Raw genomic sequence first — 27,332 nt, forward strand, 5'->3', positions numbered from 1 at the left:
TGGATGGACTGCTGCTGTGTCCAGTAGCATCGTTTTTTTCCCTCCCGCGCTGTGGTGAGCGACAAAACATTTTGCAACATAACACGTGCTTGTATATAATGTGCACACTTAAAGGTACATGCGATACTTTAAATAGGTTTGAAACCTCTTGAGGTGCTGACTGTTAACCCTTTATAATCACTGTGATTATTATTTGACCCTGCTGGTTATCTATGGACGTTTCAACATCTTGGGAGAACGATCTAGCCTTAATGGCCATGCAGGCTACTCTTATAATCTCCAGTGACAGTCGGAAGAGGACTGGCCACCCCTCAGAGCCTGGTTCCTATCTAGGTTCCTGCCTTTCTAGGGAGTTTTCCCTAGCCACCGTGCTTCTACATCTGCATTGCTCTTAGGGGCTTTAGACTGGGTTTTTGTATAAGCACTTTGTGACATCAGCTGATGTAAAAAAGTGCTTAATACATTTAATTGATTCATCATATCTGAATGGCACTGACTCCGTGACTCCTGTAACATAAGAGTGCCATCAGGAAAGTGGCCATTGCCCAATTGACCTCCATTCATTTGAAGCAACTCTGAAGAGCAAGGTGATGGTGCTTAGCCTACCCTGAGGAGTTGGCAAATGTTATTTTTTTTTTTTTTTTTTTTTTTTTTTAAATGCATCAGTGATGAAGGGCAGGTGATGTGAATAATTGAACTGAAGATGGGCCACTTGTCAGATTTCAATGTAATGGTAGCCAAAAGCTGCTTGTACTGTGGACACGCAGCAAGTAGCCAAATTAACACATCCGATTCAGTCTATTAACACACATGGTTCCACTCAGAAACCTGTCTCATTGTTATAACGTATGCAAGGAACATTTATTAAATCAAGCATTAGAAAAATGCATTAAACCTCTTTAAAAACAAAAGTAAACGCTGATGCTGCCGTATGCAGAATAATAGACATGACATCCTGTACTATAGCCTAAAGGAGAACAGATGCATTAATTCAGGACAAACATTTTATTCAGACTTTAATAAAAACGTTATCACCGTCATCACAATCATGCACAGTAACGGCGGTAACAGAAGTCCGGAGACCCTCCTCGTGAAAGGCACTGTGCGCGCGGGGAGCGGTCTCCCGCCAAACATACTGCGGCAGCACACACCAAACAATAACTACATACATCAGTTTCACTTTAAACATCAAAAAACAGAAAAACCGGGGGTAAGGGGGAATGGAGGTTGAGAAAATGGAGGGTGTGTGAGTGAAGGTGAGACCAAGGACCCCAAGGAATTGTAAATTATATTTGAAATATGATATTTTTAATCAAACTCCTTGCAAGGACCACAGAGAAACTGTCCCAACTGGCTGATTACAAGAAAAATAAAAAACCTAGCAACACCAAGGAACAAACATAGCTCTGGTAGTCCCCCATACAATAGAAATATGAAACCATATATTTGAGATGGTTAGATTCCATTCTCGATCTCCATTCCAATAGACTCACACAGGTTTTCAGCCCCAAAAAATAAAATACAAAAATAGAAGTTTATCCAATCTCATTTTACATTCTCTTTTGGTACGCAAAAACAAGTTGTTCACTTCAAGCAGGCTGTTTGTACAAGATTACATCACTAAAATGAGTCTCCATTTTAAGCAAGATAGATCTTCCCTATGTATACACATATTGAAAGTTCATCAGGCGAGTGCGATTCCGCTCACTAACAAAATCCTGGTAAACAATCTTTACTAAATTAAACTTTCCGTTTCCATGGGGATGTAGGAGTCAAACAAACACGTAGTTTGCATATAGTATTTATACTGGAAATATCAATTGCAGGATGACAGCGTTAACACCAGCCAGTGAGTGAGTGTCCCTTTAAACAGGGTCAAAGGTTGGGAGAAGAGAGCTCTTATCAGGATGGTTCAGCAGTTTAATATTTAAATGCACATCATACACAAACACACATCTCAGGCCTCCTAAGTACAAAAAAGCTATACAAAAACATAATGAAAGAAAACAACTTGCAAGTCATTCATTTCCAAACACACACACACACACACACACACGGAGGAATGCTTCATCCAATTATCTTGTGCCATTTTCTTCAGGAGAAACCAAAGCCCCAAAGGAGCATGGGATACACCGCAAGTCCATCGCTGCCTTCTCAACCAAACTTCCCCTCCTATTTCAATCAACCCCAGCAGTCCTACTAAACAGTGCCAGATAGTCCCCTCCTACCCCTACTGTTCTCATTGGCTCCCAACAAACTACCTCAGTTCCTATTGGGCGGGGGGCTGAAGGTTCGGGGGAAGATCATTAGCTGACAATGAGCTGTCTCAGGTATGATTGGGTGAGGCTGCGGAGCTCCTCGAGGGCATAGTCCTCAGGCATGGGCAGACGGCCGATGTGGGGCGCTAGCTGGGACAAGGGGATCTCGCCACCCTCACCACCCTGCTGCAGACTCAACACCACACGCAGGATGTTAGCCACACGCTTGGCCATCTCTGGAGACAGGAGAGAGGAGAAGTTTAGGTAGGTCTCGGAACACACCTATAGTCCAGCTTCTCTAGACCGAGATTGTATCTCAGTCTAGCAGTAGCCCACATACAACTTAATTACCGACACTTTTCCCATTAGAGGGTATATCCGTGATTGGTGGACTGCTCGGATAAATAATGTGTTGTTTGCTCCGCTGAGCGGTGCCCTGTAAAGAATGTCGATGTCAATGTCTGCGCCCACACGCTCCATTTTACTTCCTGTCTGTGGCAGCATGGTGCCCATATTACAAAGCTGATTAGCTAGGACAAACAGGTGTAAAACAGACAGGTGTGTACACAAAGCTAAAACACAACATGGAATCCATGTTTGGTTTTGATTTGTATTGAATTCATTCTTGGGAACCGCAAACAATTACTTCCTAATCAGAACTGTCTACTGATAGCAGTTATAGGCTTGGACGTGGGAAAAGTGACAACAAACAGGTGCAGGCCGACAAATAACTTGTAAGGTATATGTTATAAGATCAGAGTTCCATTCAGGTCTAGAAACTGGGCTAGGGCAGACAGGACAACGCAGAACATTACAATTAATGTTACGTATATAGATCTGTCCTAGGAAAGATCAGCTACCCTCTGATTGGAGCAGACGGCTCCATCTCACCTGATTGGGCGAGGCGGTCCTTGGCGGTGGAGCAGGGGAGGAGCTCTATCCTGCTGCAGAGTGATGTCACCTCGGTGTGTAGACGTTCCAGCTTATAACCAGCACTGTCCATCTGAACACACACGGAGAGTGAGACCGAGAACGACAGAGACCCATTACATACAAACATCAATATGAAGCATTCCAGCACTTTCTATCCATGCAGCGCCAACACACGCACCCTCCCACCCACAAACACACATCCTTCCATTTAAAAAACCCATACAGCCTCAATGTGTTCCAGATCATAGTCATATACCGATGGACAATGGTGGCTAAGACTGACAGATAGATAATCAGAAGATCAGCAGCATAGCTAATTGGCTAACATAATCAACTGTAATGGAGTCAACATAACGCCAGACAGATGTACCTGTTGTATGGCGTGTAAGGTCTGTATGACTCTGATGTAGTCCAGGTAGACTCTGCCTGCCGTGTCCCAGTCCTGGATCACAGCACAGCGCTCTGGAACAGCCAGCCCCTCCAAGAACTCCAACAGGTACTCATGGTTATCATTGATGATACAATCTACAGGGGAAACACATACAGGTTGAATAGGGTTAGAGGTGTGTGTGTGTGTGCGTGCATGTGTGTGTGTGCATGCATATACACACCTGAGGCTAGGTGTTGTATGACCAGCCTGTGGCAGAGGTTCCAGTGGCCTGCTCTGTACAGGTGCAGGGCCTCTCTGTGTCTGTCTGTCTCTCTTCTGGCTCTAGTAGCTTTGGCCAGGTGGAGCCACTGTTCTGGGATCAGTAGTCTTTCTGTGAGGAAGCGCTCTTTCTGGGCAGACTCCTCCGTCTCCAGCAAAGGGCAGTGCAGCTGGAGCATCTCCCTCACCGCACGCTCACGGAGCCTGGAGAGGACATGTTAGCAGGTTTAACTTAATACAACTTTCCATGTTATAAGTATCCCAACAGGGCTTGCTCACGTAATGTGTAAGCTTGCCTGAGATTATTACATCCGTTAGCTCACCGAGCACAGAGAGATAACACATTACAGACAATTCACAGTTGGAATTGGAACCCAGCTGGTCACAGTAGCACTTGTGTGAGATTATGATAAACCGTGTTCAGCCTATCGGTCCATCCTGGGCATCTGCTGAGTGCACTGACCCTAAAATCTTCCTGTGACTAATCAATTTAAACTTCGTCATGATTCATGTTAAAGTTGAGTGTGAAGTCTCTTCCTGTGTGTATGTTGTAAGGTGTGTGTTGCAGTACGTACATGTCCTCAGATATGTGCAGCAGTACATAGATGGCCATGTCCCAGAGGCCAGCGCTCTCCAGCTGGGCAGCGTAGCTGGTGTGTATGAGGCCCTGTCGGGCGGGGCTCAGGTGTGTGTAGTGCAGCGCCTGCAGGACCGACCACAGGTGCCAGCTCAGACGGTAGTCCAGACGCTCCCACGTCACCGTCAGCGGGTCCAACAACTCCTGCAGGCTGTAGTGTCTGGGAGGGAGAGGCGTCACTTATCATTTAAACCCCACTATAGCGGTACTTCACTTTTATTCTGTTAAATCTCCTTGAGAATGGAAATGTAGGATTAATTCTAATCTATTTTGAGAAACCTATGCAGTGTGTTGTGGGAAATGTAGTACCTGTCGCTGTATAGTTTGAGCAGGTGGAAACAGATGTCGTAGAGTGGCCGTTTAGACTCTTCTTCCTCCATGTCCAGCGGGACTGATTGGTCAAGGTAGGGGGGCAGGGGGGCGCAGGCGTACTTCTGACCCTCTGCAGAGCCTTGGAAGGCGGCTTCGTACTTGGCCAGGGCGTCAGCGATGGAGGCGGTGGGAGGAAGCATGTACCACAGGTGAACCGCCACGCAACGCTTCCAGTCCAGCTCTGAACACACGTTCACCACACAGTCTGTAGACTGCCACACCTAGAGAGACAAGTACATACAGCTCAGAAAACATTTAGTACTAATGTACAGTACTAGTCAAACGTTTAGACACCTAATCACTCAAGGGTTTTTATTTTTTACTATTATCTACATTGTAAATTAATAACGAAGATATCAAAACTATGAAATAATACATATGGAATCATATAGTAACCAAATATATATTTTATATTTGAGATTCTTCAAAGTAGCCACCCTTTGCACACTCCTGCCATTCTCTCAACCAGCTTCATGAGGTAGTCACCTGGAATGCATTTCAATTAACAGGTGTGCCTTGTTAAAAATGTATTTGCAGAATTGCTCAAATAACCAAAGAGAAACGACAGTCCATCATTACTAAGACATCAATCCAGAACATTTCAAGAACTTCAAGAAGTTTCTTCAAGTGCAGTCTCAAAAACCATCCAGCACTAAGAAGAAACTGGCTCTCATGAGGAATGTCACAGGAAAGGAAGTCCCAGAGTTAACTCTGCTACAGAGGATAAATTCATTAGTTAACTGCACCTCAGATTGCAGCCCAAATAAATGCTTCAGTGTTCAGAGGAGACAGTGTGAACCAGGCCTTCATGGTCGAATTGCTGCAAAGAAACCACTACTAAAGGACATCAATAAGAAGAGACTTGCTCGGGCCAAGAAACACGAGCAATGGACATTAGACTGGTGGAAAGCTGTCATTTGGTCTGATGAGTTCAAATTTGAGATCTTTGGCTCCAACCGCCGTGTCTTTGAGACGCAGAGTAGGTGAACGGAGGATCTCTGCATGTGTGGTTCCCACCGTGAAGCATGGAGGTGGTGTGATGGTGAGGGGGATGCGTCGCTGGTGACACTGATTTATTTAAAATTCAAGGCACACTTAACCAGCATGGCTACCAGAGCATTCTGCAGCGATACACCATCCCATCTGGTTTGCGCTTAGTGGGATTGTCATTTGTTTTTCAACAGGACAATGACCCAACACACCTCCAGGCTGTGTAAGGGCTATTTGACCAAGAAGGAGAGTGATGGAGTGCTGCATCAGATGACCTGGCCTCCACAATCACCCGACCTCAACCAAATTGAGATGGTGTGGGATGAGTTAGACCGCAGAGTGAAGGAAAAGCAGCCAGCAAGTGCTCAACATATGTGGGAACTCCTTCAAGACTGTTAGAAAAGAATTCCAGGTGAAGATGGTAGAGAAAATGCCAAGAGTGTGCAAAGCTGTCATCAAGGAAAAGGGTGGCTATTTGAAGAATCTCAAATAAATTGTTATTTATTTAACACTTTTTTGGTTACTACATGATTTCATATGTGTTTTTTCATAGTTGTGATGTCTTCACTATTATTATACAATGTAGAAAATAGTAGAAATAAAGAAAAACCCTTGAATGAGTAGGTGTGTCCAAACCTTTGACTGGTACTGTATATTACAACAAATATGTGGATTGCAAAACCTACACACATAAACATAGCAAAGGATAACCCAGTTAATGGTGGTCTGAACACAACGGCAACAGCTGCATGCGCACACGCGGTTACTTACAGGTTTCCCGGCGAGCAGGGCGAAGATGCGTAGCCTCTCCTCCTGCAGAAATGAGTCTGTCTGCATTCTGTTCCAATCGCCAAGCTGCAGCGCCAGCAGCTCCCGGCCATACTGAGAGCCCACCGCCTGGGACAGCAGCAGGGAGAGGCGGTGGTCCCCTACACACACAGGTTAAAGACATCTTAATGAGATCCTACAGCCTGGCCCAACTCACTTGTGAGATGCCCCTGGGGCCTTATTTATTATAGCCGCTGCGTAAATTTCACACTAAATATCTGTGTGTGCCATTTCTGAAAAGAGAATGCACACTCACAAAAAATAATTGATTTCTGAAGTCAGAGCACGTCATCCATACGCATGTTTCCAGTTATAAATCAGATCAGTTTTAAAACGGTGCATGTTTGAGCGAGCATTATAACTAAGCTTGAATAATGCCCATCATTCACCTTTTATGGTAAAGACAACACCCATATTTGCTGTATACTTTGGAAGTACTGGAATTAGGTCAAGACAGTAAATATACACTGCTCAAAAAAATAAACACTAAAATAACACATCCTAGATCTGAATGAATGAAATATTCTTATTAAATACTTTTCTTTAGATAGTTGAATGTGCCGACAACAAAATCACCAAAATTATCAATGGAAATCAAATGTATCAACCCATGGAGGTCTAGATTTGGAGTCACACTCAAAATTAAAGTGGGAAACCACACTACAGGTAGATCCAACTTTGATGTAATGTCCTTAAAACAAGTCAAAATGAGGCTCAGTAGTGTGTGTGGCCTCCACGTGCCTGCATGACCTCCCTACAACGCCTGGGCATGCTCCTGATGAGGTGGCCGATGGTCTCCTGAGGGATCTCCTCCCAGACCTCGGCTAAAGCATCCGCCAACTCCTGGACAGTCTGTGGTGCAACGTGGCGTTGGTGGGTGGAGCGAGACATGATGTCCCAGATGTGCTCAATTGGATTCAGGTCTGGGGAACGGGCGGGCCAGTCCATAGCATCAATGCCTTCCTCTTGCAGGAACTGCTGACACACTCCAGCCACATGAGGTCTAGCATTGTCTTGCATTAGGAGGAACCCAGGGCCAACCGCACCAGCATATGGTCTCACAAGGGGTCTGGGGATCTCATCTCGGTACCTAACGGCAGCCAGGCTACCTCTGGCGAGCACATGGAGGCCCCCCAAAGAAATGCCACCCCACACCATGACTGACCCACCGCCAAACCGGTCATGCTGGAGGATGTTGCAGGCAGCAGAACGTTCTCCACAGCGTCTCCACTCTGTCACATGTGCTCAGTGTGAAACTGCTTTCATCTGTGAAGAGCACAGGGCACCAGTGGCGAATTTGCCAATCTTGGTGTTCTCTAGCAAATGCCAAACGTCATGCACGGTGTTGGGCTGTAAGCACAACCCCCACCTGTGGACGTTGGGCCCTCATACCACCCTCATGGAGTCTGTTTCTGACCGTTTGAGCAGACACATGCACATTTGTGGCCTGCTGGAGGTCATTTTGCAGGGCTCTGGCAGTGCTCCTCCTTGCACAAAGGCGGAGGTAGCGGTCCTGCTGCTGGGTTGTTGCCCTCCTACGGCCTCCTCCACGTCTCCTGATGTACTGGCCTGTCTCCTGGTAGCGCCTCCATGCTCTGGACACTACGCTGACAGACACAGCAAACCTTCTTGCCACAGATCGCATTGATGTGCCATCCTGGATGAGCTGCACTACCTGAGCCACTTGTGTGGGTTGTAGACTCCGTCTCATGCTACCACTAGAGTGAAAGCACCGCCAGCATTCAAAAGTGACCAAAATATCAGCCAGGAAGCATAGGAACTGAGAAGTGGTCTGTGGTCACCACCTGCAGAACCACTCCTTTATTGGAAGTGTCTTGCTAACTGCCTATAATTTCCACCTGTTGTCTATTCCATTTGCACAACAGCATGTGAAATTTATTGTCAATCAGTGTTGCTTCCTAAGTGGACAGTTTGATTTCACAGAAGTGTGATTGACTTGGAGTTACATTGTGTTGTTTAAGTGTTCCCTTTATTTTTTTGAGCAGTGTATATAAAGGAAATATCAATGGCAAACATGATCAAATGTCTTGAGGTATTGGCAGAGTTCCCCCCCCAATTAACATTTGCAGTATCTGACACTTTGATACACAAAAAGTGCAAATTGTTGCAGTGTTTTGTATTTACTTTCTCCCGAACCTAAACATGCTGCACTGCTCGCAAATTCTGAGTAACTATTTAAAAATCCATTTAAAAAAATATATTTATTAAATAGGAGTAGGCCCACTTACAGTGATTGTCTACACACTTCAATGCAAAAGATCAACTGTCTGTTCATATGTATGTTATAAACCACACTCCTTTTAGGATGCATAAAGCAAAAACTTGAAATTATAATAGCCTATCTAATAGGCCAATTAAACGAGAGATGCTCATGGTCATTTGCTGTATGGCTTCTTCGGGAATATGAACTCATGGCCAGAAAAGGTTATATTATGTCTTGTTTACTGGAGAAATTTGACATTACAAAATTCAGACGTAGCCTACAAATGTAATTGGAAAAGGTGAACTGTCTGTTCTACCGTTAAACTCTTCAGATCAGACCACAGAGCAAAATACTTAAACTACCACTATTTCATCTATTTACCACTGAAGTGGGTGGAATTAAATGAGAGATTAGATAGGCATCCAACAAGTTAGGACAAATTGTAGCCTATAGGCTATTTTGCAAGTAAGAAACCATCACAGTCCAAAAAGCTGCGGAATTTATTCTTCAATGATCATGGGAATGAATAGGATTTCAAATTATTTTAGAATGCAAAGAAAATAAATAGATTCTGCAACCACTAGAAACAGTGTACGGTGTGCGGGAGGGTAACATAACGCCAGTTGGGGGCATATTCTGTGTGTAGGCAACATTTCTAAATGAGGCCCCAGGTCTGCAGCAGGCTTTACCTTCCCACCCCTCATCCATCCATCCCCTTTCTTCCTGATCTATGTTCCCCTTCCTCTCTTACCAATCCCCTCAAACTCCGATCTCCCCCACCTCTCACCCCTCCAATCCCCCCTCTCCTCACCACTCTTCTGAGCCAGCCTGCAGGCGTCACTGATGCGGTGTCCAGTGAGGTAGCTGAAGATGGCCTCCACATGTCCTCCCCCATGGCTCAGGCCCACCTCCTGCTCGATCCTCTGGGTGGCGCTGTGGGACAGCCAGGCTGAGAAGCTCCTCCTCCTCTCCAGCTGCTGCAGGTAGCCGCTGGTACCAGGCTCTGGCTCTGTCGTACCCAGCCGACCCCACAGGGCCTCACACAGAGTCCACACCAGAGCCCAGTGAGCCAAGACCCCTACAGGGAGAGAGAGATAGGATAGCATAAAGTTATATCTGAACTCATTGAGACAGCAATGGGAGAGAGAATTAAAACAGAGGTAGCAGGGGTGATGTTAGAATCATAGGGAAGTTTTGGAATTGGACCAATAAAGTGCGAGCCATCTACCATTGTGTGTGTGTGTAGGAGAGTGTTGCATCGCTTACCGTCTCCGGCACCAGCCTCCTGGTTGAGGTCAGTGATCCACTCCACGTACTCGTGCAAGGCGGCCACCCCACTCTGGGGCTGGATGAAGGGGCAGGCACCCTCTGTACTGATGGTGCTGTGCTTCAGGCCAATCTCCAGGGGCCGCTGGTACACCGCCTGGCTCTCCTCACTGTCCCGCGGCTCCAGACCAACCACCTGCTCGATCACCACCTTGAACGGACTGTCTGAGAGTCTGTATGGGGAGGGGAAAGAGGGGAGTTTAGGGTTCAGTTTCTACCACCCATAACCACTGCTCTGATACAGTAAGTCTGGATCCCATTCTGACACTCCTACAGAATTGTGTAAATGAGTGGTTGGTGTTTGTCTGTTACTCACAGTTTGCTCTTGGCATGTTTAGGCAAAAATCCAAAACCTCCAGCTCCTGCGTCTCCCTGGTCCTGCTCCTTGTCCCCAGCCACACTCAGCCGGTCTCCACAGTGGACCAGAGTCCAGCCTGGACCCCAGCCAACCCGGAACGACCGGCCCGTGAACAGAGCTGCATCCATCAGCAGACGGCCCTGGGTGGAGGGAATGTGTTGATTATGTTGTCTAGATGATTTAAAACTGCCCGTACTGTACAGCTATGTTCACACATACGAAAACCACAGTGGATTCATTGAAATGATCCAACAAATGTCCATGTTCTCTCCATGTACCTCATGTATCCCTGTGTGTTCAGTCTACTGTACTGTCACATATTTAAACTCTTAACTATCATAAATGTATCATGATGTAGGATGAAGTGTCTAGAAAGACACCTGAAAAATACTAATTAAATACTAGTAGTATAGTTATCATTACCTTCCCCAGTGTGACTGAGTTCTCTGGGGCCACAGGGCCCCCCAGGCGTCGAGCCCCCACCGTCCGTACAGTGGCCTCTGCCGCTGGGGCCGGCAGCAGGAAAGAGGGCCCCAGCGAGGGCCAGGGGGAGAGCCGCGAGGGCTCAGGAACCACCGCGGAAGGCCGAGACATGGACAGCCTCCCGGGAAGGCCCCCTCCAAAGGGCACGTCAGGGAGCTGAGGGAAGAGACCTGCCCCGCTGAAACGAGTCTGCAAGAGACCACCGACTGGAGAGAGAAAGAGAGATCAATGAGCATTTATAATAGCAATAAGGTACCTTGGGGGTTTGTGGTATATGGCTAATATACCACGGCTAAGGGCTGGTCTTAGGCACGACGCATTAAATGTTTTATCATACCCGTGGTATACGGTCTGATATACCACGGCTGTCAGCCAATCAACATTCAGGGCTCGAACCAGCCAGTTTATAATAGCATTTAAGACATGTTAGGGTCTCTGAGTGAAGGATGGGTGACTGTGTGTGAGGGTAGAAATCAATGTTAGGGCTGTGTGTGACACACTTACTGGAGGGCCTGCCCTGAGTGCCAGGCAGGAGGATGCGAGGGGAGGCCCTGTCTAGAGAGCTCTTCATCCCTCCCTGCTCAAGGAACATGTCACCATCATCATCCTCAGCAAACAGAGATGCCTTCATGATCTGAGAGCAGAGAAACACACATCACAAACACATTGTCTTCATGATGTGATTGAGGGCTCCATTAGCCTCAACAAAAAGGTAGAATGTGAGGGTGTACAGTAGTATTTTACCTGGAGAGTGTGAGGGTTGATTCCCATCGAGGAGGCAATCTGACTGGATGCAGAGACAGGGTTGTGTTCTGTGGGGGTCACAGTACCCAGCCGACTGCCCTTATCCTCCCCCATGCCGCTCTCCCCAACCTCCTCCAACATGCTCTCCCCTGGGGCATCCTGGGTAATGTCGGCCATGTCACTGTCAACCTCAGACATGCGGCTCAGCAGCTCCAGCACAGCCGTGGACTGGATACAGAGCGAATGGACACAGGATACACACACAGCAGGGAAAGTGCAACCAAACACACATAGTAAGGTGACACACACCAAGAAGAGAGACACACACAGACAAAATCAGTTTAGTGTAAATAAATGAAAATGGTCAGCACAAGTCAGACAGACCAGCAAAGTGTGATCTTTAATCCGTTTATTTCTTAGCTTTATCAGATCAAATACAAGATATCACAGATGTATATAGGAGCATGTTTTACATATTAAAATATTACCCCAAGAGTAGATGTTGTAGCTTCTTAAACCCTCAACCAGAAAAAAGACCCAACCTTGAATATATTCTGCAGGACTGGCAGCTTATCACACACTCATTATCTTTGGTCATCATCTCAAAGCTCGTTTCAAAGAGATAAACTAATATTCATAACAAATAATCAAAAATACATTGTGTAGATTTCTACGAGATACAACCATGATAATGTGAGGTTTTCTGAAGTGACCATAATCAGTACTACACATGGGCAAATTATATTGGATTTTAAAACATAACAATGGAAGGAACAGTTGGCAAAATACAAACATTTCACAATAAAATACAGATTTCTTTTAAGAAATCTTAAAACCTTACAAACAAACTATTTCTGAGTTAAGACTTCACTTCAAACATTTCCTTAAAAAGGGGAAATCTGCAGTTGGTACATCCATTTTTAGACTTGGAAAGTAATGATATAAACATTGATTCTTGAAAAATATAACAGATGCCTCATGAGCATAGTTGTCATACACCATCACCACCCAAAATATAAGCTTGTGTTACTCCTTTGTTTGAACAATGTACATTTTACAATGTAAATTTAAACAAACTGTATAGCCTCAAAACATGGTTAAAACTACAATTTCAATATCATGGATGGTCAGTCCCTGTATCCATAGCACTGCCCATGTGTTTGGGAGTGGTTACATTTTTCCCGCCCCATCCCTTAGCTGTTTACCAAATCAGTGGCGGGGTAGCGCTTTGTTATTGTTCGAACTGCAGATTGCCAGTTAGATTCTCTGATTTAAAAAATCATTTAACACAGCCTTTAAAGGGATACTTCAGGATTTTGGCAATGAGGCCCTTAATCTACTTCTCCAAATTCAGGTGAACTAGTGGATACAACTTTTATGTCTTTGCATGCAGACAAAAATTCCAGAAGTATCCCTTTAAAACACCTTATTTTCAATCCACGGATGACTTCATGCCATAGTTATTGATTCAGGGTGATGTTTAGCTAAGGACCGTTTATATTTAGAGCACAGATGAAGTTGATGTTCCTGAATCAGTTGTGAGGGGCAGAACGTAACCACTAACCAGGACTGACAGACTACCCTGCCCACCTGTCTGTGGGTGGGTTGTGGCCTCCACCACCTCAGGTACAGCTGAACCTGGGAGAGGAGAACCCAGCCTTCCCCACACCTCCACTGATAAACAGATAATGTGGGGTGTCCCATCTGATCAGTCACTATACTCAACAGCCCATCCAACTGATGTCAGATCAATGTTTAGCAGCCTTATTTGGGGTGCAGAGATCACCAAGACCATCTGCATCAAGGGCTACCAAACTTAAAACCTTTCCATATAAACCCATTGAATACAACCCATTATAGAAGTGGTGAAACAGCTGAGATCTAGGCAGAGAACCCCACACACTGCATGTGGCTGTAATGGTAGTGGAAAGGAAATGGCTTCAATTCAGATCATGTATATTTAGGTTGTATATTGACTAAGGCCTTCCAGGTGATGTAGAGAGCAGTGGGTGTGACTGTCAGTGTGGGTGGGCGCGCTGTGCTGCTCCGTCTACCTGAGCCTGTGGCGCCACCTGCTGCTGGGAGGGAGGAAGCTGCTGCAGCCCCGGGGGAAGTGTTGTGGCCGTCTTCAGCTTCTTGGGGTCCACTTTGAGAGGCACTTCCTCATCCTCATCAGAGTCCTGCAGGCCATACTTAGAGAAGTGGGCCACCTGCAGAGACAGAGAGAGATGAGTTACAGACATTGGAAGGGAGATATGGAGACACACCTTTCGTATGCGTCTAGGCATGCTTACTTCAAACACCCAGGAGCCGGTCTCGGGGCGGTACTCAAGGAAGCGGGCGCCCTGTTTGCGTGAGGCGTTCTCCAGACGGCCCTCGTAGTTCATCTCAGACAGACGCTCAGGGTTCTTTATCTGAGTACAAGTGGTCTTATCATTAGGCCACACCCCATCCAGAGTCACCTCCGCTCGCCTGGCAGAGGAGAGGAGTGAGGGAAAGGTGGGGAGGGAGAAAGAGGTATAAAATAACATAGTGTAGTAAAGAGGTGAGAGGTAAAGGATGAGAAAGAGAATATCAATTTGAGTTACATCTCAGCTGTGATCACTATCAGAATATGTTGAATCAGTTTATGACTTCTGTGATGAAATTACAAGGAAACTGATAACACACCCCCAGTGTGAAGGGTAGTAAGTTTCCCTGTCACTGACCTGTTGAGCCCCTCCCCCTCAGCAGGCTTGTTCTTGTCGTCGGGGTAGACGATAACCTCTTTGCGTCTGAAGTGAACAATCTCATCCAGGTTCAGCCCAGTCACATTCACCTCGCCATGGAAAAACACTGAGCCGTAACCTGAGAGCCAATCAAAGAGCAGAGCAGTGAGCTACGGACCAATTATTTCCCCAGAGCTGTTTCCACCCGACCAATCAAGAAAATCGTTTGCCTTTTCTGCCCACGGTGAAGTTCTCCACCACACACACGCCGTTCTCGTCCACCATCTTGGCCAGCTCATCCATGGCAGGGATGGTATAGTAGCCCACACGCCACAGAACGATACCTGCAGGGTGTGGGGGAACCTCCTGCACCTCCTCCTCTCGCTCCTCCTGTATGGAGTCCTCTCCCAGCGATATGTCCTCGCTGCTCACCTGGAATCAGAACACTCATGTCAAACCTCAAAAGTAGAGCACTATATGAGAAGCATGGCCAAAAGAAGTGCCCTTAATGGGAATAGGGTGTCACTTGAGACGACCATATTCATCATCTGTCTACTCTGTTCTATCAGCTCACCTCCAGGCCATTCCTGCCCCTGGCCCCCACCCTATGGGCATTGAGCTCTGAGATGGTGTCCTGCAGGCTGGGCTTGGTGTAGAACTTGTTGATCTCCAGGTCATCCTCGGCCCCTCCCTCCACCACCTCCCTCACATAATCATCCTCGTCCACACTGGCACTGTAGGGGGGGTGGGGGAGACATGGTTCAGCAACAAACATCACACAGATCAATATCACTGACGGTGTGTGTGGGCGCGTGACTGACCTGAGTCCGTTGAGGGGGTACTCCGGTGGAGATGCCAGGTCATCTGTGTCTCTGTTGATTGGGCTGCTGTACAGGCTGCTGCCATTCAGGTTCTTCAGCACCAGCTTCTTGATGCTCTTCCTGGTTTACAACACCACAGAGAAACACATAGATCAGACACCATACACCAACATCACTGTCAGAATACAGACAGAAGCAAATAGCAAAAAAGCTACCGAAAACCAAGTTGTAGTATTCACTAAGAAAAACACAACAGAAAAATATTTAAAAAACAAAATAAAAAAAACAAAATCGGTAAATCAGTTGAAACAGAAACATGTCAACTAGCTACAAGCAAATTTCCACAGATTTCCACCTGGGCATGAAGGCTCCATTGGTGAGAGAAGGCTCGTCATCATCCAGCCCGTCAAACAGCTGAGACTTGGAGGAGCCCGAAGATGTCAGAGCTTTGGGCCGCACACGTGTCGCAGGCCGCGGCGTCAGCTTGTAGTGAGTGGGCGTGGTCAACGCCTTCTGGGCTGCCGGATTGGTGGGCTTTAGACGCTCCTCCTTCTTTTTGGGGTCAGAGAGGGGGTTTCTGAAGAGGGGGGAGTCACCAAAGGGGGAGTAGGCCAGAGCATTGATCTGCTGCTGCAGCACTGCCTGCTGGGCCGCCGCCGCGTTAGGGTCCGTCAGTGCTGGGAGGAGAGAGAGACAATTATAGCTTCACCTAGCCTTCAAGGGCTACTGGAAGTTTCCACCACAGTGTAATGTTATCCAGCCAGTTTCTTCAGTACACTGAAAGAGTAATACAACTAGGTACTAAAGGAAAGTGCTAGAGAACGTGCTTTCACAATCAGCTTGAGACTGGGCAGAGGAGATAAAGGTGGTAGATGGAAGTGGTATTTACCAACAGGCTGTTGTTGTGCTCCGAAGCCCAGAGTGCTGGTTCCTGTGCTGAATCCCTGCGGTCCGAACGCTCCTATTGTTCCCAGAGTGGAACCCAGTGTCTTGTTATTCCCAAACAGAGACATCTGCCCAGTGCCCACCGCTAACAAACACAGAACACACTTAGAGAAACATTCACAGGGGACTACTAATGACTGACAATACAGACTCCGGTAAAACACCCAAACAGGCAGGTGTTTGTTTTTGCTTTTATTTACACGATCGATATTTCATGTATTTTCTTTATTATTGTATCCCAGACCTATGGCGCTCTTCCTGTTCATACCTGCTCCAAAGCCGGCTCCCAGTCCGGTCCCCAGTCCTCCTGCTGCCGTCTTGTTCCCAAAGAGGCTTCCGCCAGCAGCAGTGGGTCCAAAACCTTCACACAACACAGAGAAAACACGATCACTTAAATTGCCAATACGATTATCGATAGACTATTTATTTGCAAGTACTAGCCTTTATCACACAGGTGCACTCCAATAAGAGCAGATGATCAACTCACCAAAGTTAGATGGGTTGGTGCCTGTTCCGAGGTTGAGGGCGGATTTGTTACCAAAGAGGCCGGTGCCTGTGCCAAACGACGAGGCGCTGGTGGTGGTGGCGCCAAACCCTGCCGTCTTATTACCAAACAAGCTCTGCTAGGGATAGAGAGCGGATTAATACACACCCATCCCACCATGCCTGCACCTAACAACTGTGTAAAAGCCCGCGCAGTCGAGTCGATTAATACCTGTGTGCCGACGTTCCCGAAGGCGGTGTTGGTTTGTCCGAAGAGACCGGTGCCTGTCCCAAAGCCTGTGGCTGGTGTGGTCTGAGCTGTGTTTCCAAACAACCCCCCTGCCTGGGACGCCGCGGTGCTCCCAAACAGACCCCCCTGGGATGGAGAGAGAGTTACTCTAGTGGAACGGTACAACAACACAGACAGAGCTAATGTTAGGTGTGTGAGTGTATTAACATGTACGTGTGAGCTCTCACCATGGTGCTGGTTTGTTGGGGCTGGCCCATGGTGCTGGTGTTGCCGAAGGAGAATCCTGTGTTGGGTGTGGTTGTGGCCTGACCGAAGGGCTTGAACAGGCTGGCTGCCTGCTGGGCCTGCTGGGGCTGTTGCTGCTGGCCAAACAGACTGCCTGTGGCTGTACCAAACCCACCAGTACCTGGGGACAGGGAGTTAAAACTAATATATAATACATTTGTATTTATATTTTCTATTGAGCTCTGTCTATGGGCCTATGTGACTTACTGGTGCCGAAGTTAGTTTTGGCCTGGCCGAAGGAGAAGCCTGTGTTGGTGGCCGAGGAGCCAAACAGCCCTGCAGCCCCCGTACTGGGGGTGGCTGCGGCCGCAGTCCCAAAGAGACCCCCCGTTGGTGCAGCCATGGGGTTAGTGGGCCCCTTCCTTCCTGCCTGGTAGTCCTCCAACCTCAGCTCCTACACATAGTAAACACCACACAGGAGAGAGGGTGAGTGAGGCCTGGGCTGCACTGATCCCATCTTGCACTGGCTCCAAACACACCCTACACTGACACTCACAAAAACAAAACAAAAATCACCACATACGCATACAGACAACAAAAACACACTTTTACACTCATATGCTGCGGCTACTCTGTTCTATATTTGACTCATCGATCCTGATGCCTAGTCACGTTACCCTGCATTAATGTTCATATCAACCCGAAATACCTCGTACCCTTGCACAGTGATCTGGTACCGGTACTCCCTGTACATAGCTTAGCTTAATTCTTGTGTATTTTATTCCTCGTTACACACATATATATACACACACACACATACACATATATATATATATTTTTAAACTGCATTGTTGGGAAGGGCTTGTAAGCAAGCATTTCATAGTAAAATCTACACCTGTTGTATTCTGCGCACGTAACAAATTCAACTTGATTTTGATTCAATACTTTAAAGTGGATTCCTCTCCTCGTCTCTTTCCCTTTCATTTGAACTATTCTAAAAGACAGAGGGCACCTGAAAGTAACTGCATAATAATGACCCACCTCCAGTGACTTGTTCTCGTACTCCTTCATGGCCGTGATGCACTGGTGCTTGGTGTTAATGCTCGTGGTCACACCCCCTTTCACCATGGTGTCACTTCCTGTTGCAGGCTGAGGAGGACAGAAGAGGACATTCATTGGAATACAAACTCCTTTACTGTATTGTAGCAGGATAAACTGATTACTCGTACACATTGCAGAGAAAGCTGACCTATGATTTTCTTGAGGATTACAGTAAAGAGCTGCATGACATACAGCAGTAAGTACAGACCTTTCTAGATAAAATAACATTCCATACACGACACTAGACAGAGTCCTAGTACAGTAGTTTGGTCGAGGTGTAATGGGCTAGCCTAGGTCAGGCCAAACTCACGTTGAACTTGACAGTGGTGCCTGGCTGAGCGGCTTGCTGGGTGAACCCTGAAGCTCCGAACAGGGAAGCAGACGCCCCTCCGAAGGGGTTGGAGTTGGTCGCCCCAAACAGCCCCCCGGTGTTGGCCGTGCTCGTGCCAAACGCTAGACAAAAAAAACATCTTAACGATCTAGCCAGACATCGATAATGATGTAGGACCATGTGACCTGACCAAGATAACTCCTGCCCCTCATGAGTGATCTAAAAATTGTCTGAAATATGAGCAATATACAACATCAAATGCATCTAATCAAAAGATAAACAAATATTCAAAGAAAATAAATGTAAGGTATTACACATCATGATCTCATTGTATTTCATTGAACACCAGCTGTCACACAATTACTACAACGGACCAGAAGCCACAGGGCTATCTACTACAATTTTACAGGCTAAATAGAAGGCACTGGAGTGGCCATAGGAGTGCCACCACAAAATAATCAATTTTCTAAACCAGTTCTATTTGCCATTGTTGCATGTATGGAACTCTGAGAAAGGCACAGAATTCTAAGCTTACACTCCATAGACCCAGTCGGTATTAGATAGAACGTCGCGACCCTGCCCAACAGCGGGGAAAACAACCTGCGGTTACCCCATGGACTCACAGCAAAAACGTGCCCTTTTTCAAATGCAATTTTATTGTGTCTGCTTGTTTTAGTAAATTACTTTTCAAAAGTGCCTGGTCCCTAGTGTTAAAAAAAACAATAGTGAGGCTTCAGTCATGCCCCTTTTCATTACGATGCTAGCAGCCAATTGAGCGAGTGAGCGCTAGCTCGCTACCGACCGGAACATGAAGCCTGCCCCAACCAACAACACAAACGGCCTATACAGCTACAAGTAGTGAGTGGAGTTAAATCGAACTGTACTAAACAAGTTAAATATCTTACATGTGATGTAATGTTTTCCACAAATAGCTACGCCTTATCTCAGTTCACTGGTCACCATAGCGGCACCCACCCGTAGCACGCGCTCCAGCAGGTATATCTCACTGGTCACCCCCAAAGCCAATTCCTCCTTTGGTCACCTCTCCTTCCAGTTCTCTGCTGCCAATGAATGGCACAAACTGCAAACATCTCTGAAGCTGGAGACTCATCTCCCTCACTAGCTTTAAGCACCAGCTGTCCGAGCAGCTCACAGATCACTGCACATAGACTTTTTATTTTGTTCTACTGTCTTATTGATTGTAATTTGTTTATTCCATGTGTAACTGTTGTTGTATGTGTCGAAATGCTATGCTTCATCTTGGCCTGGTCGTAGTTGCAAATGAGAACTTGTTCTCAACTAGCCTACCTGGTTAAATAAAGGTGAAATACGTGTAGCCTACTTGAACACAGCGTCCCCGCATTTTCCACTCTCCCACACCGAATAGCCTAAAGCCACAGGGCTCTTCTTGCAGGCTCCATTTCCCTATGTGGGAGCATTGCGAACTACAGGTCTGGATTTTTGGCCTGGCTACATTGAACAACACAGTAGCCAGTGGTGTAAAGTACGTAACTTGTTTGGGATAGGGGGCAGCATTTTCACTTTTGGATGAATAGCGTGCCCAGAGTGAACTGCCTCCAACTTAGTCCCAGATGCTAATATATGCATATTAATATCAGTATTGGATAGAAAACACTCTGAAGTTTCTAAAACTGTCTGAATGATGTATGTGAGTATAACAGAACTCATATGGCAGGCAAAACCATGAGAAGAAATCCAAACAGGAAGTGGGACATCTGAGGTTTGTCGTTTTTGAACTCACCCCTATCGATACACAGCGGGATATGGGTTATTTTGCACTTGCTAAGGCTGCCACTAGATGTCAACCGTCTTCAGAACATTGTTTTAGGCTGCTCATGTGAGGGGCCGGATGGGAGCTGTTTGACTAAGGGGTCTGCCTACAGCCTCGTTCTTTCACTTGAGGTAGCTCTCGTTCCATTGCTTTTCTACAGACAATGGAATTCTCCGGTTGGAACATTATTGAAATGTTATGATAAAAACATCCTAAAGATTGATTCTATACTTAGTTTGACAAGTTTCTTCGATCTGTAATATAACTTTTTAAACGTTTCGTCCGACAGGACCTGATCGCGCTTTTGGATTTGTTTACCAAACACCCTAACAAAAGAAGCTATTGGACATAAATGGACATTATCGAACAAAACAAGCACTTATTGAAAAACTGCGATTCCTCTGAGTGCATTCTGATGAAGATCAAAGGGAAGTGAATATTTATACTGCTATTTATGAATAATGTTGACTACCCAACATGGCAGATATTTCTCTGGCTGTTTGGGCTCTGAGCGCCGTTCTCAGATTATGCTTTTTCCGAATAAAAAAAATAATAATCTGACACAGCGGTTGCATTAAAGAGAAATGTATCTAAAGTTCCATGTATATTAGTTGTATTTTCATCAACATTTATTATGAGTATTTCTGTGAATTCATGTGGCTCTCTGTGATATCACTGCATGTTTTGGAACCACTGAACGCAACACGCCAATGTAAAATAAGATTTTTGGATATAAATATTAACTTTACCGAACAAAACATGGTCTAACATGAAGTTCTATTAGTGTCATCTGATTAAGAACATCAAAGGTTAGTGATTAATTTTATCTCCATTTGTGCTTTTTGTGACTCCTCTCTTTGGCTGGAAAAATGGCTGGGTTTTTCTGTGAGTTGGCGGTGACCTAACAATAATTTGTGGAGCTTTCGCTGTAAAGCATTTTTGAAATCAGACACTGTTGCTGGATTAAGAAGAATTTATCTTTAAAATGGTGCCTAATACTTGTACGTTTGAGAAGTTTGATTTATGAGATTTCTGTTGATTTGTATTTGGCGCCCTGCAATGTCATTGGCTGTTGGCGAGGGGTTCCGCTAGCAGAACAGGGTTCCAGGTTAAGGTTAAGTAAAAAATACTTTAAAGTACTAAAGTCATTTTTGGGGGTTCTGACTTTATATTTTTGCCAACTTTTACTTCACTACATTCCTAAAGAAAATGTACTTTTTACTCCATACATTTTCCCTGACACCCATAAGTACTCTTTACATTTTGACAGGAAAATGTCCCAATTCACATACTTATCAAGAGAACATCCCTGGTCATCCTTACTGCCTCTAATCTGGCAGATTCCCCAAACACAAATGCTTCATTTGTCAATTATGTCTGAGTGATGGAATATGCCCCTGGCTATCCGCAATAAGAAAATTGTGCCGCCTGGTTTGCAAAATATAAGGAAATATTTTTAAATGGTTTATACTTTTACTTTTGATAAAGTACATTTTAGCAATTCCATTTACTTTTGATACTTAAGTATATTTAAAACCCAATACTTTTACTCAAGTAGTATTTTACTAAGTGACTCACTTTTACCTGAGTAATTCTTTAAAAAAAGTTATCTTTACTTTTACTCAAGTATGACAATTGAGTACTTTTTCCACCACTGACAGCAGCTTTTCGTCATTTGATATTTCTGTATAACAAACCAATTTTTTTTTTTACAATGAGGCTCAATAGGAAAGAAAGTTGGTTTCCCCCAATTTGTGGGTGTGGTCGAGGAGAATTCCTTATTAATACGTGAATACCGACTGGGACTACATAGTACACCCAATATGACCACTGTCCCTCTGGTCACGGAACATTCCTTTGAATGGGAATGCATTATAGTACAACTAATTCTATGGTAAACCTGTTTGAACAACCTCAATGCTAGACAGTAAAAATAGACACTGACTGCCAAAGGAGGCTGGTTTGGCGGCTCCGAAAGCATTGCTCTGCTGGGAGAAGAGTCCTCCACCGCCGCCCGTGTTGGTGCTGCCGAACAGGCTAGTGGACGTGCCGCTGGCCGTGCCAAACCCAAAGCCGCTACTGGTGGACGACGTTACGGGCTGGCTGAACGTACTGGAACCAAACAGGCCACCTGGGGAGGGACACACACCACCTCAAACCAGCTCACACACAGGTCCCTATGGCCAGGTGTAGGAGTGCTCAACTCAAATTCTTGTAGGACCCGGGCTAATGGTTTGGTTTCATGTTCACTGAGGATCCTCTAGAACTGGAGTTGTGCATCCATGATCTGACTAAGCCAGCCAGATGGGCCTTTAGGTCCATCTGAACTAGTTTATGGGAGCCCCTAATCATTTCACTCATCACAAGAGAGGTTGTCTCAAATAACTTGCAGCCTTCATCCCCCTTGTCCCACCTTTTCTTTCCTCTCACTCAGCACAAATAACCCACGAACTCTCACATATATTACAGACAATAGGGCCATACACAGTGCCACCTGTCTACATGATCACACTCCCTTTAAGAGCAGAATGCAGACTGTGGCTTTGCTCCAAACCAAATACTACATATTGTATATACTTTGTATGTACGGAAAACCCTTTCAAGAGTATAACAGGGACTGTGGGTGCGCAGCCTTTTTGTGTGTGCACATCCGCCTGTTTAACAGCGGGCCGTGTGTGTGCGCGCGCGTCAACCCATGCTTACCTCCTCTACCTGCACCAGTGTGGATTTGTTGAGGATTGGCTGTCACCACTTTTGAGAGAGTAAAGCATTACAGGGTGGGGTTAGACACACATTCAACCACCACATGTCAGTAGCAGCATCACGGTGGGCACAAAAAACACTCACCATTGTATATTGAATAATAGATAAATGTATAGAGCACCTAGTCAGCTCTCTGTCTACTGCGAGTGGCAGTGTGATCATGCAGGTTCACTGTTCAGGCATACGTCACAGTACAAAAGCTAGTCTTAAACATGTTCAACGTCATACTTTATCAGTGCTATCATATTGACACATGGAAATCCCCCTGAAGCTTTGTGGTTAAAATGCCAGTAGGAAATGTCATAATGTAATCTGTAGGTTATGCAAAAGTTATACAAAAGACCGTATGCCACAGACACCTTTCTTATGTGGCTATTCATTCAAATGAAGAACACGGTCGTCCTGAACCGTCAGCAGAGTTAACCCCTAAACCACTGCAATGGAGAACTGGCCTGGTCCTAAACCCAGAAGATAGTTGCAGAAACCATACTGCTATAGGGCCTCAGCAGATTATAGTGAAAAAAGTATTCAGGAAAGCAGCTATGGCCCCTGCACTACAGAACGTTAATTAGAAGAACAGATATTTGACAGGATTAGGCAGGTACTGAGTTATTAACATGTGTTATAGTCAGGATCAGGGAGATGTGGCAAACCTGGTTTATTCTGCGTCGCACCAAAGAGTCCTCCAGTGTTGTTGGTCGCCCCAAATGCTGAGGCCCCGAAGCCACCTGTCGTCGCACCAAAGCCAGTGTCTGCAAACACAGGGTCAACACCACCCCTTTTATAATCCGGAACAATTTAACTTTACTTGAGAGTGAATGCTGAGGCGAAGACATTGATGAGACAAGCAGGAAACCATAAAGGTACTCAACTTGTCAGGGATACATTAAAATTACACTTGCGCACACTGTTGTTACTTACTTTGTTGTCCAAACGTGGATGAAGTTCCAAATCCTCCGGTCCCTCCCCCGAAAGGAGCACCAAATGACTTGTTGAACATCTTCTCCTGCTAGCAGGACTGCATATGTCTGCTCAGAATTTCACAAAATGACAAACTTCAGCTTATATCAGCAGACAAAAATAACTGACAAACATACCTGACAGTAACTGAATACAATTATAGTAATCACATAAATGTTCTAAGTTACCAAATCTAGCTCGATACAGCTGGCTATGCATGATTTTTGGGCATGGGTACTCCCGTAGCCAAGAAGAGAGCAGTAGATGGCTCTGGCTGAACACAGTACCTGATTTATATCAGTGCGTGAATGACGTTGACGTTACAAAGGGATTTCCATTAGAAGCTAAGGTTTTCTATGAGACAGCCGATTGGCCTGTAAAATGTTTTGTTAGATGTTAAGCTGTGTTTCAGCATAACCTGGCCTATATGGCAGTTATAATAACACACATAGTAACACAAAAACGAATTAAAGTTAGTTGAGAAATGGAGTTGAGAGAAGCAGTGTATAGTTAATTAGTTCTGGCGGTGCGAAGTTCCAGAAGACAGGACTAACGTTAGTTCCAATATAATTCCTGTCATGAGAACCTAGTTAGCGAGCTAGTTTACTCAGCTACTGTAACGTTAGTTAATTAACCACCGTCCGCACATTCACTACCTGCCAGTCCCTCAGTTCATTGATATATATATTTTTTAGAGCAAAGGCCAAGAGTCCATGTAGAAACAGTTTAACTACTTTAGCTAGATTTCGCTAACAAATAGTGCTCACCGCTCCGTTGGCTTGTTAAGTAAAGATTACGTTTGAAAGCCAGATAGGCGCCAGAATGTGTTCTCATCACGCTAAACCAAGGCCTGGCAGACGTCGTTAGTTAACTAGCTGCTAGCGCACTACTTACAGACTGATATTAAAACGGTCTTTATCCAGTTAATTGCCCACCTCAAAACATTAAGAAAATGATCACACCAACGTCGCACAAGATAAAACCAGATATGACCAGTTTAACCTGCTAGCGTTAGTTATAAACATCCGCAAATGTCGCTGGTGAGTCAGAACCGCAAATCTGTTGACGGTGGCTAACAGTTAGCTAGCTCACTAATTAGCTAGCTCCTGTTAGCCAACTCTCTGACATGATAACAATCTTTGATATCCAACAAATGTATCTAGGTCGTTCACGTCAACAATATAGTTAGATATATTGACAACTTTAACCGACCAAAGTTGCTAGCTAACGTTAGCTGTTAAAGAACTCATTGCTAGCTAGTTGTGATGTTGTGCTAACTAGCTTGATATGTAACCCAGTTGAAAAGGGGAAGGAAGGACAATGTTAAAACTCACCGTAAATAAGATTATGTTCAATACAATACGTGTCTTGTGATCCAGTCACAATATGGGTGTAAATTGGGTCGACGTCTCTAAACTGGAATAGATTGTAATGTTCTTTTTCCGAAACTGCGGCTTTTCGTTGCACAACGAGGAGGGAAACTGCGGTAACGAGGCCAAAATGCGTCACGACGCACGGCGGTTACGTTCGGAATATGTCGACGCGCACCAACGTTTTATCGGTCCTAGACTTAAATAATTTTGAAAATAATAATGGGCAAATATTGTACAATCTAGGTGTGCAAAGCTCTTAGAGACTAACCCAGAAAGACTCACAGATGTAATCGTTGCCAAAGGTGATTCTAACATGTATTGGCTCGTGTGTAAATACTGATGTAAATGAGATATTTCTGATATTTCTTCACTTCCAATACATTTGCAAACATTTCTAAAAACACATGTTTTCACTTTGTCATTATGGGATATTATGTGTATATGGCTGAGAAAACAAATCTATTTAATCAATTTTGAATTCAGGTTGTAACATAACATATGTAATAAGTCAGGGGTATGAATACTTCCCGAAGGCACTTGATGTACACTATATGACCAAGAGTATGTGGACACCTGCCAGTCGAACATTTCATTCCAAAATCATGAGCATTAATATGGAGTTTGTCCCCCCTTTACTGCTATAACAGCCTCAACTCTTCTGGGAATTCTTTCTACTAGATGTTGGAACATTGCTGCAGGGATTTGCTTGCATTCAGCCACAAGGGCATTAGTGAGGTCAGACACTGATGTTGGGCGATTAGGCTCACAGTCAGCATTTCAATTCATTCCAAAGGAGTTCGATGTGGTTTAGGTCAGGGCTCTGTGCATGCCAGTCAAGTTTTTTCACACCGATCTCGACAAAACATTTATGGATGGACCTCGCTTTGTGCACAGGTGCATTGTCATGCTGAAACAGGAAAGGGCCTTCTCCAAACTGTTTCCACAAAGTTGGAAGCACAGACTTGTCTAGTATGTCATTGTATGGTGTAGCGTTAAGATTTCCCTTCACTGGAACTAAGAGCCCTAGCCCGAACCATTAAAAACAACCCCAGCCCATTATTCCTTCTCCACCAAATGTTACAGTTGGCACTATCCATTCGGGCAGGTAGTGTTCTCCTGGTATCCGCCAAACTAAGATTCGTCCGTCGGACTGCCAGATGGTGAAGCGTGATTCATCACTCCAGAGAACGTATTTCCACTGCTCCAGAGTCCAATGGCGACAAGCTTTACACCACTCCAGCCAACACTTGGCAACTTCCTTAATTTTGTTAACAAGTAGGTATGTGTGTAGCAAAATCCAAACTTTTTACCCAACAGATATTATCAATAAATCCATTCCAATAAGGCATGACATAAGGTACGACATCCTGCTGAAACAAGGTTTGTATCGCTCTGTTGTTGAATGGACCAAAAGAGAAACAAATCTTTCCTACTGATGAGTCAACAGGGTCAATAGAAGGAAGGCTCTGAGGGTCAGGTCTTGACACGTTCCTGAATAACATAGCAACACCTGCTTCTCTTTTGTTCCCACAAGTGAGTGTGGAGGCCGATGACATCAGAGGGCACCATCATACCACCTCATTGAATGGCCTACTCCTTGAACTTTGCAGTTATGTCTAAAAATACACTATTTTGCTAAGAACATGTATTTTTAACCTTAAGTTTGTGTAAGCCTATATTACTGTATTTATTATACGTGGGATATTGTTTTTCAACAAGATAAATTCAACATTAGCAGGAGCGCGTCTTTCAAGGTGTTGTCCTTTGACCACTAGATG

General features: G+C 45.2%; 1 protein-coding gene across 5 annotated transcripts; it reads right to left on the minus strand.

Annotated features, from left to right (window-relative positions):
* Positions 1-993: 993 nt before the first annotated feature.
* Positions 994-25,689, minus strand: LOC139423065 (nuclear pore complex protein Nup98-Nup96-like). Of its 5 annotated transcripts, none has more exons than XM_071174684.1 (33): positions 25,516-25,689; positions 24,143-24,249; positions 23,875-23,973; positions 23,162-23,209; positions 22,404-22,589; positions 18,646-18,788; positions 18,276-18,383; positions 17,502-17,688; positions 17,237-17,415; positions 16,992-17,135; positions 16,764-16,896; positions 16,545-16,637; positions 16,221-16,361; positions 15,687-16,008; positions 15,332-15,451; positions 15,085-15,244; positions 14,741-14,942; positions 14,511-14,649; positions 14,097-14,274; positions 13,857-14,012; positions 11,803-12,030; positions 11,563-11,692; positions 10,999-11,264; positions 10,534-10,715; positions 10,158-10,390; positions 9,703-9,969; positions 6,611-6,768; positions 4,787-5,070; positions 4,416-4,637; positions 3,803-4,044; positions 3,562-3,716; positions 3,150-3,261; positions 994-2,494 (listed from the first exon to the last, which is right to left on the minus strand). In XM_071174684.1, the coding sequence occupies exons 2-33, from the start codon at positions 24,219-24,221 to the stop codon at positions 2,307-2,309; spliced, it is 5,484 nt and encodes a 1,827-aa protein (XP_071030785.1). In that variant the 5' UTR covers positions 24,222-24,249; positions 25,516-25,689; the 3' UTR covers positions 994-2,306. The 5 variants fall into 5 exon arrangements, with proteins under 5 accessions (XP_071030785.1, XP_071030788.1, XP_071030784.1 ...); XM_071174687.1 differs by having other exon boundaries at positions 16,221-16,292; positions 16,764-16,899; XM_071174683.1 differs by having other exon boundaries at positions 16,764-16,899.
* Positions 25,690-27,332: the final 1,643 nt, after the last annotated feature.

The sequence above is a fragment of the Oncorhynchus clarkii genome, chromosome 12 (assembly GCF_045791955.1).
Source record: "Oncorhynchus clarkii lewisi isolate Uvic-CL-2024 chromosome 12, UVic_Ocla_1.0, whole genome shotgun sequence".
Lineage (NCBI taxonomy): Eukaryota > Metazoa > Chordata > Actinopteri > Salmoniformes > Salmonidae > Oncorhynchus > Oncorhynchus clarkii.